This window comes from Anguilla rostrata, chromosome 9 (genome assembly GCF_018555375.3).
Source record: "Anguilla rostrata isolate EN2019 chromosome 9, ASM1855537v3, whole genome shotgun sequence".
Classification (NCBI taxonomy): Eukaryota; Metazoa; Chordata; class Actinopteri; order Anguilliformes; family Anguillidae; genus Anguilla; species Anguilla rostrata.
Genome location: NC_057941.1, coordinates 7,049,786 through 7,060,710, shown reverse-complemented (window position 1 = coordinate 7,060,710; position 10,925 = coordinate 7,049,786). Strand labels below are relative to the sequence as shown.

General features: G+C 41.9%; 1 protein-coding gene across 3 annotated transcripts in view; it reads left to right on the top strand.

Moving 5' to 3' along the window:
- The first annotated feature begins 9,868 nt into the window (after positions 1-9,868).
- Positions 9,869-10,925, top strand: part of LOC135262779 (kinase suppressor of Ras 1-like) — a 51,443-nt gene continuing 50,386 nt past the window's right edge. For all 3 annotated transcript variants that reach the window (XM_064349995.1, XM_064349996.1, XM_064349994.1), the window contains exon 1: positions 9,869-10,355. In XM_064349995.1, the coding sequence (XP_064206065.1) occupies positions 10,146-10,355 (210 nt within the window). In that variant the 5' untranslated portion in view covers positions 9,869-10,145. The remainder of the gene's footprint in view (positions 10,356-10,925) is intronic.

The window sequence follows — 10,925 nt, the reverse complement described above, 5'->3', positions numbered from 1 at the left end:
GGGTTAGGGACTCTTTCCTGACATAATTTGAACAAACAGAAATTGAACAATCAGGATGATGTCAAAACAGGTTGGCTACAATTTGAATAACATTTCAATATAAAATCCCTTATGGAGTTATTTTGAATATGGTTTTTTGGTGCCACTGTTTTTATGACACCTAAATATATACAAATGTATGAAGAAATTAATTACCAATTAATATCTAAAACATTTCACAGTGAGTTTTCTCGTGATAAAATGTGTAATAATGCTTTCAATGCGGTTAGATTTGTCATAATGACCCCACTGATTTTGGTGAAGCGTTAAGTGCAGACACAAATGCTCATAAACAGAATCAAATAAGCATAATAATTTCTGACTAAAAAAGTAACATCGCTGAACTGTCAGTGCACTTTTGAAACAATTTAATAGCTTTATCTACTCAGATTTTGTATGTTTCCTCATTACATTACCTGTTAAAGTGAGCCCAGATGCCAATTTTGTTTTTATGTTTGTGTGTGGAACGCTCATTGTGATTACATTGCAGGCTGATCATTCGACCTCCCTAGCTTTGGGAGAAGAAACTTTCAGAGGTTTTGTTGACGATGTCATCTTCTTGATCTGTGTAACATTAGTGTGTAGCCCTGCTTGCCGTCATGCATTCAAAAAGTGTAGCATCACCCTCCTGTGTTCCTGTGTAAGGTTTATCCTGAACATTGATGTCAGTAGACATTAGTGAAAAATATGTTTTTTTAAATGGTTGTTCTTGTGTGGCAACCCAACAGGGTGTACTATGCCACTTTTTTACTACACAGAAAAATTATGAACCTGAAACCACATTAATGATACCATACCAATTTATATAAAAAGATAAAAGGCTTTATTTTAGCAATTAATAAAACAGGCTGCGAGCAATCAACAAAAAAACAGCTGACAAACAGTCCCATTTAGTTTGCTTTAAGCTAACAGTGTCAATGCTTCAGGGGGAATTTCAAACGCATGCAAACTGAAATCACATGACACTGCACAAACACAGGCAAAAGCAAAAGAAAAAAACATTAGAAAGAAACCAATTCAGTAAGCACAGTAAGCAAAACAAAAGAAAAAACCCAATTCATATAACCAGCAAAATTTCCCCACTTCAGGCAAGAACAAACACCAACACCAGAAGTGGTGGGTTAGGTAGCAGACATTAACTGGGAAATGGTTTCACAAATACAGACAGAAATACAGATCCTTAATTACTTAGCTAGCCAGCCATGCCAACACACCGAACAAACGTATCCGGTCTGGATAAATGCACACAACCCTAACGTTGAGCCTGGCTAGCTAGATAACGCAACAGAATGGGCTGGAGGAACGATTGCTACAATAAAATCACCTCCAATTCATTCCTAACTGCTCCAGAAGATCCCGATTACTGACGCACCAACTAGCTGACAAAAGACAATTCACAAGTTCCAACCACATTCAGAAATACCCCAAAACGCCTAGTACACTTACATACATAACCAGGAAGCACAGACAGACTCTCTTACATTACACATCAAGATTGGCAACCATTGGCTAATTGGACAAGTACCTCATATGCAAAAAAAACCCAGCAACCCTATTTTAAGATTAAACCTTTTAACATAACTTTTTCTTAAAATCAGTGGGCCAACTAAGCATATACTAAGTTAAATCCACCCGACCACACTTGAACAATTTAAAAAATATTCTAGAATTAAGGTCCTTGGTCAACTGTCTTCCTATATGCAAGGTGGAGCAGAACTGTAGGAGCTATGCTTGTCATGAACAAACAGGCACACCTGAATGATAAAATATCCCCTCTTGCATGAGCTTGGTTCGTGTACAGGTGTTCATATAGTTGCCTAGTATGCCTACACCTCAATGGCTCTGTGTGTCGACAACTGTTGTGATCAGGGGCAGTAAACAAGTTCAGCCCATTATTGTATATTGCAAGTATGTACAGTGCCAAAGGGAAATTACTCATACCGCTTCGCTTTTTCCACATTTTGTAACGTAACAGCCTTATTCTAAAATTGATTAAATTCATTTTTATTCTCACCAATCTACACACAATACCCCATACTGACAAAGCGAAAACAGGTTTTTAGACATTTTTGCTAATTTATTAAAAATAAAAAGTTGAAATATAACGTTTACATAAGTATTCAGACCCTTTGCGATGACACTCAAAATTGAGCTCAGGTGCATCCTGTTTCCATTGATCATACTTGAGATGTTTCTACAACTTGATTGGAGTCCACCTGTGGTAAATTAAATTAATTGGACATGATTTGGAAAGGCACACACCTGTCTATATAAGGTCCCACAGTTGGCAGTGCATGTCAGAGCAAAAACCTAGCCATGAAGTCGAAGGAATTGTCTGTAAACCTCAGAGACAGTATTGTGTTTAGGTACAGATCTGCAGAAGGGTACAAAAATATTTCTGCAGCATTGAAGGTCCCAAAGAACACAGTGGCCTCCATCATTCTTAAATGGAAGTAGTTTGGGACCACCAGGACTCTTCCTAGATCTAGCTGGCCGCCCAGCCAAACTGAGCAATTGGGGGAGAAGGGCCTCTGTCACGGAGGTGACCAAGAACCCGATGGCCACTCTGACAGAGCTCCAGAGTTCCTCTGTGGAGATGAGAGAACCTTCCAGAAGGACAAACATCTCTGCATCACTCCACCAATCAGGCCTTTATAGTAGAGTGGCCAGACTGAAGCCACTCATCAATAAAAGGCACATAACAACTTGCTTGGAGTTTGCCCAAAGGACACTCAGACCATAAGAAAGGAGATTCTCTGGACTGATGAAACCAAGATTGAACTCTTTAGCCACAATGCCAAGCATCACGTCTGGAGGAAACCAGGCACCGCTCATCACCTGGCTAATACCATCCCTACGGTGAAGCAAGGTGGTGGCAGCATCATGCTGTGGAGATGTTTTTCAGTGGCAGGAACTGGGAAACTAGTCAGGATCGAGGGAAAGATTAATGGAGCAAATTACAGATCCTTGATGAAAACCTACGCCAGAGCGCTCAGAACCTCCAACTGGGGCGAAGGTTCCATAGGACAATGACCCTAAGCACACAGTCAAGACAACACAGGAGTAGCTTCGGGACAAGTCTGTGAATGTCCTTGAGTGGCCCAGCCATAGCCTGGACTTGAACCCGATCGAACATCTCTGGAGAGACCTGAAAATAGCTGTGCAGCAACACTCCCCATCCAACCTGACCGAGCTTGAGAGGATCTGCAGAGAGGAATGGAAGAAATACCCCAAATACAGGTGTGCCAAGCTTGTAGCGTCACACCCAAGAAGACTCGAGGCTGTAATCGCTGCCAAAGGTGCCTCAAAGTACTGAGTAAAGGGTCTGAATACTTAAACTGAAATATCACACTTACTTCTTTTTAATAAATTTGCAAAAATTTCTAAAACTGTTTTTTGCTTTGTCATTATGGGGTATTGTGTTTAGATTGAGAATAAAAATGTAATAAATTTTAGAATAAGGCTGTAATGTTACAAAATGTGGAAAAAGTGAAGGGGTCTGAATACTTGCCGAAGGCCCTGAAGGCATACCTTATAGGCTAGTGTACATAAAACCCATCTGCAAGTACTTTGACTTCTTTACATTGTTACTCTAACACTCTCACTTATTGTAATTTGTAAGTCATCCTATTTTATCTTTGTACTGCTTAATTTATTTTCCATAGATCTGACTGCCTGATAATTTTGGTGTAAATTCGCTTTGTAGTGTTCAGGTTTCTTCAAAAAGTATGAACAGCAGATGGCACCACATTCCCATAAACCCATGTGAGGCTGGCAGATAAACACAGACAAGAAAAGAACACTGATGCAAACACACCCTTGCCCATGAAGAGATCCTCTCACCACCCTGAGCGGATTTTCCCATAGCCTTCCAATTGCTTTGGATCAAAGGAGCAAAAGGTCAAATTGCTACATGCATGTCCAATTCCTGCAGCAGAGTACAATAAACATAAACACCACAAACCCAGGTATAGTATAATATTAAGGATTGACTGACTTCATGCTAACTATGATTGGCATATTAGCATAAAGCTATTCTTTCACTTGTTCACAATGATCCTACCTGTCCATTTATCTCTCTCTCTTTCTCTCTCACTCTGTTTTCTCTCTCTCTCTGTGTGCATCCTCAGTCCTCAGAGGGAGTCACTGTTGTCAGTGGAGTCTGCAGAGGGGCTTCCATGTGGGAACTTGATTATATCCATCAGGACTTTATCTCACTGAATGCATAGAGGCTACTAGGACTTAATCCATGCCCCCACCCTGTCTCTCTATCCTCTAGTTTGTTTGGGTGGACTTAAAGAAGATAGAACCGCTCTACCTGCCTCTCACCCATCCCCCCTCTCCCCTCCCCTTCCCCCACCTCCCCCCCTTCTCTCCTCCCCCCACCTGCCTCTCTCCACCACCTGCCCTCCCTCCACCTGCCTCCTCCCTCCTCCTCTCTCCTCCCCCACCTGCCTGCCCCCTCCCCTCTCCTCCCCCACCTCCTCTCCCAACTCCCACCTGCCTGCCCCTCCCCCTCCCCACCACCCACCTGCCTCTCCCCTCCCCTCTCCTCTCCCCACCTGCCCTCCCCCAACTGCCTGCCCCCCCCTCTCCCCACCCCCCACCTGCCTCTCCCCCCCCTCCCCTCCGCTCAAGGCCGGCTCAGTGCTCAAGGTCCCCTTCATCATATCTGATCCTGCTGTACCGCAGGCTCAGTGAGGACACAGAGGGATCAGAGTCTGGGACAAGCATGTTTTTGATGTTGGGATTTTAGCTGTCTCTGGTCTCATCTCGGTAATTCCACCGGCATAACGGGCCAAATTTAGGGCATACGCCCCCCCCACCTTCGCTTTTTGACCCCTCTGGATCAGATATCTGGAACAGTTCATCTGAACAGCAGTATATACTAACCTTTTTCATGGTTAGTATATAAACTGAACCATGCAAAGAGACTGCAGTCAAGCGTCTCTGTAAGGTCCTCAGCTTCAGGAGACCGATGTCTCTTGATTTTTCAATAATTAATGGGATATCTTCAAACCAAATGTTGTGATGTAATATGCATGTGTGAATATAGCGGTTGTCTGTGAAGGTGTAACTGCAGGCGTTATAATACTGTATCAAATTATGCAGCATTGGGTGTATGATACATACATCATGGTGTTGAAACCTGAGCAAAATCGTTTTAGGAAAACCATTACTGTCTAGCACTTTATCCAGTACAATACAAAGGAAGAAATATTTCCCACGTAAAGCTGTTCATTCCTGCAGCCCTTTCTTCACAAGAGGTTGACCGAGGTTACCCCCTACCAGGTGAGGCCACAAGATCAGATCGTGTGCAATCCAATTTAATCAGATTTGCCTTGTGATGTAACGGACGTGCTGGCTAACTGACCTCAGACATCGGGGTTTAGGGTCCGGTGATGTCCGCCCCTGTGCTGTGATCCTGCCGCCGCTGGCAGCGCACTGCCTGGCGCTCTGTCCCCCTGCACTGCGGCCCTGGCTCGTTCTGTTTCCGGGGCGCTGTCAGACGGACACCCCCCTGGGTGATCTGCAGGTTTGGGCGACTCTCCACACAGCTCCTCCATTTCCTCTCTACCCCTGCAGGCCCGGGACATCTAGATTCAGCAGGAATCCAAATAAAGAAAGGTGCATTATCCATATTCTGGGCAACACTGCACATTCTTTATGTACTAAATATACATGTAATAAAAATGTCATTTATAATGGTAAAGCTGCACATTTTGTATAAACTATAGTTCACCTGAACACATTGCATATTATGTATTTTGGTCTCCTGGCATATTCTGGATGTGCTATGTATGTATACAGCATGTCCTGAGTCCTTGTGTTTATAGTATATTTGTATATTTTGCATATATATTTGGTTATTATGGTAAATTTGCATATCCTGTATACATATTTCAAACACTGTCTATACTCTTCGGCTACAGTACGATTACTGTTGAGTGGTATTGTGAATGTACTGTGACATAATCTGCTGTGTTCTGTCCTATTACTTTTGTAACAACTACCAAAATAGGAATTGATGGCACATCACTTGAATTCTGAGTCTAAATCTGACGATGAACTTATGCAGATAGTTGAACCTGAGGGCAAGTGGAAACTTTCAGTAGCGATGGGAGTGTGAGATCATGAACCCGAGAGTGGGGGAAGAACTGCAATGTTCTGTCACCCATACTGGCATGAACCAATCAAAGGAATGTGCTCTCCATAACAAAAATGCTGATTCATTCAGGTCAGTAAGCCGTTGATAACACACAGCTTAATTCATTTTTTGATAAATAAAGCCTTGTTCTCCTATCACTAATGTTCAGGCCTGGTCAGCAGTCAGTGGTCAGTGTTGTTATGGATCATTGACTCATTGTTGGGAAATCTTTCACATTTCTAGTTGAGGAAAGTGGGCTCTTAAACAATGAGTAGTTGTTGGTTTGAATTTGGGAAATGAGCATGCCGATGTAGTAAGCAGGACTACAGTGCCAGGATCATTGCAGTGCCTGAGGGCGTCCAAATGAATCAGTTGGATGACAGTGGATGGCAGTACCGTGTTCTGCAAAGTCACCATCCAGCAGTTGATTGATGTGGTCCAACCAGATAAACTATAATATCATTAGGCACAATAGCAAGGAAGGTTCAGAAGACTGTAAGCTCAATACCTCTCGTGCAAAACGTTTTGAGAGGCTGTACATTTTTAGAAGATAAAATAACTCTGGCAAAGAACTATCAGATACCAAAGAAATCCTACTGAGCCTGGACTGCCTGTGGCTCTGGACCGTGGGGGCTCATTTCACTGATTAATTAATCTGTGTTATGCAGTCGACTAGGGAGCAGAGGCAGAACCCAATGTTTCCTAACCCTAACACTAACCCACCTCACTCAGCTGAAAACTGTTACCTGATTGGATATAGCCACACGTGCGCGCGCGTGTGTGTGTGTGTAGTTAATGTATCCCTTACCAACTCTTACGAAAGCCATCTGATACTCCACAGTCCCACAAATTTGCATTGCTTATAATCCAATCCCCTATTTTGCAGTATGTCGGATACATGTATGTCATGCACCTGACCCTGGGAATTCTGGGAATTAATTTTTTTAAGAATGCATAGGAAACAGAAAGTTAGAATTTGTCCTCAGAGCTGTTGACAATAGAGAAAGAAGATCTGTGTATATTTCTCTTTGCTTCCCTCAGCTTCTTCCCCTTTAAGTGAAATAATGAATTAATTTTTGCTGCTATTTGTCACCTTTTCACTGTAACACTGTATTCTCATGCCAATAAAACACCTTAGATCCAAATTTTACATTGAGTGTGAAGCTGAATTGAGCGAAATGCACTGATGCATGTATGCACACACATACAGACACACACATGTACACACACTGATAGAAAGTTTACAAGTGCCTGCAAAAAGAATGGCTTATATTTCAATTTGAAAAAGAGATATAAAACCTAGAAATACGTTTTATCCACAGAAAACATCACTCCCTCCTCATTCCAATTATCGCGATCGATGTTTGCCAGCTTTGCTTGTTGTGTACCTGCTTTTTTTCAACCAATTTCTCCTGCTCCACCTCGTCCTTTTCATCCAGGAGTGATGACATCATAGGAAAATGCATGACATCGCTAAACAAAGTGGCAAGCGGAGCATGGCGAGGACGCAGCGCGAGTAAGACGACCGAGGCCTTTATCTGAGTGCGGCGTCAGAGAGAGAAAGAGAGAGAGAGAGGGAGGTGAGGCGGAGGGAGGGAGGGAGGGAGGGAGGGAGGTCTCTGGGGATGACTCGCATGTGCTCAGAGTACCGGAGACAAGAACTACAGCTCTGCCTAGTCTCAGTTTGCATTGTATGTCCCTCTTACAAGATCAGGTTCTGCGCTGCACATTACACCTTCTGCCAAGTGCTGTTCTACCATTCAAGCACGCTTGACAATGATTTATATATGGAAACATTGAAGCAGCAGGGATGTGAACAATGTATTGTGGTGTACAAGCTAATTGGAATACACATGAACACAATATGCTTCTGCACAACTATAGAAAAGAAAGAAGTTTACTAAACAAGGTTCCAATGATCTTTGTACAATGCTGGCTATAGATCAATGATCTGCATCTTTATACATTTTACTACATTTCCAAAAGTATGTGGACGCCCCTTCTAATTAGTCGTTTTGGCTATATCAGCCACATCTATTGCTAACAGGTGGGTAAAATCAAGCATGCAGCCATACAATCTTCATTGACAAACATTGGCAGTAGAATGGGTCATACTGAAGAGCTTAGTGAATTTCAACGTGGCATTGTCATAGCATGCCACCTTTCCAACAAGTCAGTTTGTCCAATTTCAGCCCTGCTAGAGCTGCCCCAGTCAATTTTAAGTGCTGTTATTGTGAAGTGAAAACATATAGGAGCAACAACAGCTCAGCCGAGAAGCGGTAGGCCACACAATGAAGCGTGGAGTACATCATCTGTCCTCGGTTGCAACACTCACTAATGTGTTCCAAACTACCTCTGGAAACAACGTCATCACAAGAACTGTTCATCAAGAGCATCACAAAATGGGTTTCCAAAGCTGACAGCTGTACACAAGCCTAAGATCACCATGCACAATTCCATTGGACTCTGGAGCAGTGTTCTCTGGAGTGACGAATCACGATTCACTACCTGGAAGTCTGATGGACTAAACTTGCACAGTGCCAACTGTACTGGCTCGAATAGTGCAGAGTTGTAAAGTTGTACAGTTTACAGTTGTAAAGTTTGGTGGAGGCTGTTCTTCATGGTTTGGGCCAGGCCCCTTAGTACCAGTGAAGGCAAATATTCAAGCTACAGCCAGACCTGGGTTAAATATGTATTTGTCTTGGATTCAAATACTTTTCTACGCTTTACTGATCTTGTCTGGTGTATCGGAACAGATGAAATACTCTCAAAAAGTGCAAACCCCGCCTTCTGGTCATATTTACACCAGGCAAGATCAAGAGAGCACAGAAAAGTATTTGAATCCAAAACAAATATGTATTTGACCCAGGTCTGGCTACAGCATGGTTTTAGAATTAGATGTTCCACAAGTACATATGGGTATGATGTACAGGAGGAGTGTCCACATACTTTTGGAAATGTAGTGTATCAATATAGATAACAGCTGGTAAAATTGTGTTTTATGTTTATAAGTGCTCTATGTGTGATACCTTAGCTGCAGCTTCTGGTAATATACAGTGAGCTCCATAATGTTTGGGACAAAAACATTTTTTTCTTGATTTGGCTCTGTACTCCACAGTTAAAGTGCACAGCTTTTATTTAAAGGGTATTTAAATACCTCTTGAAGTATTTCAGTATTTAAATACTTCCATACTTTTAAAAGTATTTAAGTATTTAAATTTAAATACATTTTAAAGGGTATTTAAAATGTATATGCTTTGGTTTCAGACTTTAGAAATTACAGCACTTTATATACAGGTTCTCCTGCAATCTCCTGTGAATGAAGTAGTGTCATTCACCAAAACTCGTACTCTACTTCGAGTTGTCTTGTTTTAAAAAGTAAAATGATCTGTGAAATTGAATCTATGAATATTGATAGTAGTAAGAAAATCTGTCTTTGAATGTCTTTTTAAATTTAGGTAAAAGTATAATGTATTTGCTTTTATTAAATATTAGAACACATAAAGATATGGGGGGGAAAAAACGCAATACGTGATAAATAATAATGCTTGAAGATATAATTTCCTTTTATTGCCGACTGAAGAGCGTTCGCCAAACAAACCAACACCAAGAACTTCATCTCCTAGAATGCAACGCGGCGCGTGATGTTTCCAACAGCTGACAGACGGTAAAAGCCGATGTGAAAGCTGCCAGTGAGGGAGAGCGGGGAGTCTCACAGCGGAACAAGCAAGCAACGAGACCCTGTCAAACCTCTCGAAGAGGAGTTTAGGTTACATGGGACCGCTATATTTTAGTCAGCCGTCCATGTATTTATTATTTTATTTGATTAATAAGTAATTCAAGCTGTAAGGGAATTATTATCTTGTACATTTTATTGTAGCCTATATTTGGCGCATCTGTATATTTTAGCATTTACAGTTTAAACCTACCCCCCTCAAGCCGTGCCCAATGCCGAGGAATGGATAGTGTGTCTGGCAAAGGTGGAAAGATGGTCGAAAGTGATGAACAGTCGGAGAGGGTTAGTGGCGGTGGCGCAGCGATGGCCGCGCTACACCAATGCGAACTCATCCAGAACATGATCGAAATCTCCATCTCCAGTTTACGAGGGCTCCGGACAAAATGCGCCGCGTCCAACGATCTCACCCAGCAAGAGATACGCACTTTAGAGGTAATTAATAAATAAGAATATCCACAAATACAAACCCAAATTACTTGTGGTGCCATATATGTATGCTTCTCCTCTGGGCTGTATCGTTCTTTTGCTCGGGGGTATCGCCTTCGCGTCTTCTTTTTTTGCACTATGCACTGCAGTTGTTTATTGTACTGCACATAGCTGCCTGGCGTGCAATGAACTGTCAGTAGGCTAATGTTAGATGTATATAAATATAAAGGTTTAAATTAGATTTGTGCTATATCCCACATCCCATCGATGCAGCCAGACCCGGTAACAAATTGACCGGGGTATTATTTGACCTTAAGATGAGAAATATTTGGTTAGAATCCCTTGATATTATAGCTACAGCATTAGTCAGCAATATAACATATTAGTATAAGTAAGGTACGTTATGATGAACTGGGACATCTCCCAGAAGTCGTAGTCTTATTTTATTGAATTTATTTTTCCTGTGTGTTGCCCTTTTAAATTTAATTCTGGTCTTGCATCATGTCTGTACATCCGTTTTTTTTTTAGCGAAACATGTCAGAAAAAAATGCAAAAATCCCTGTAGTCATTGCATCA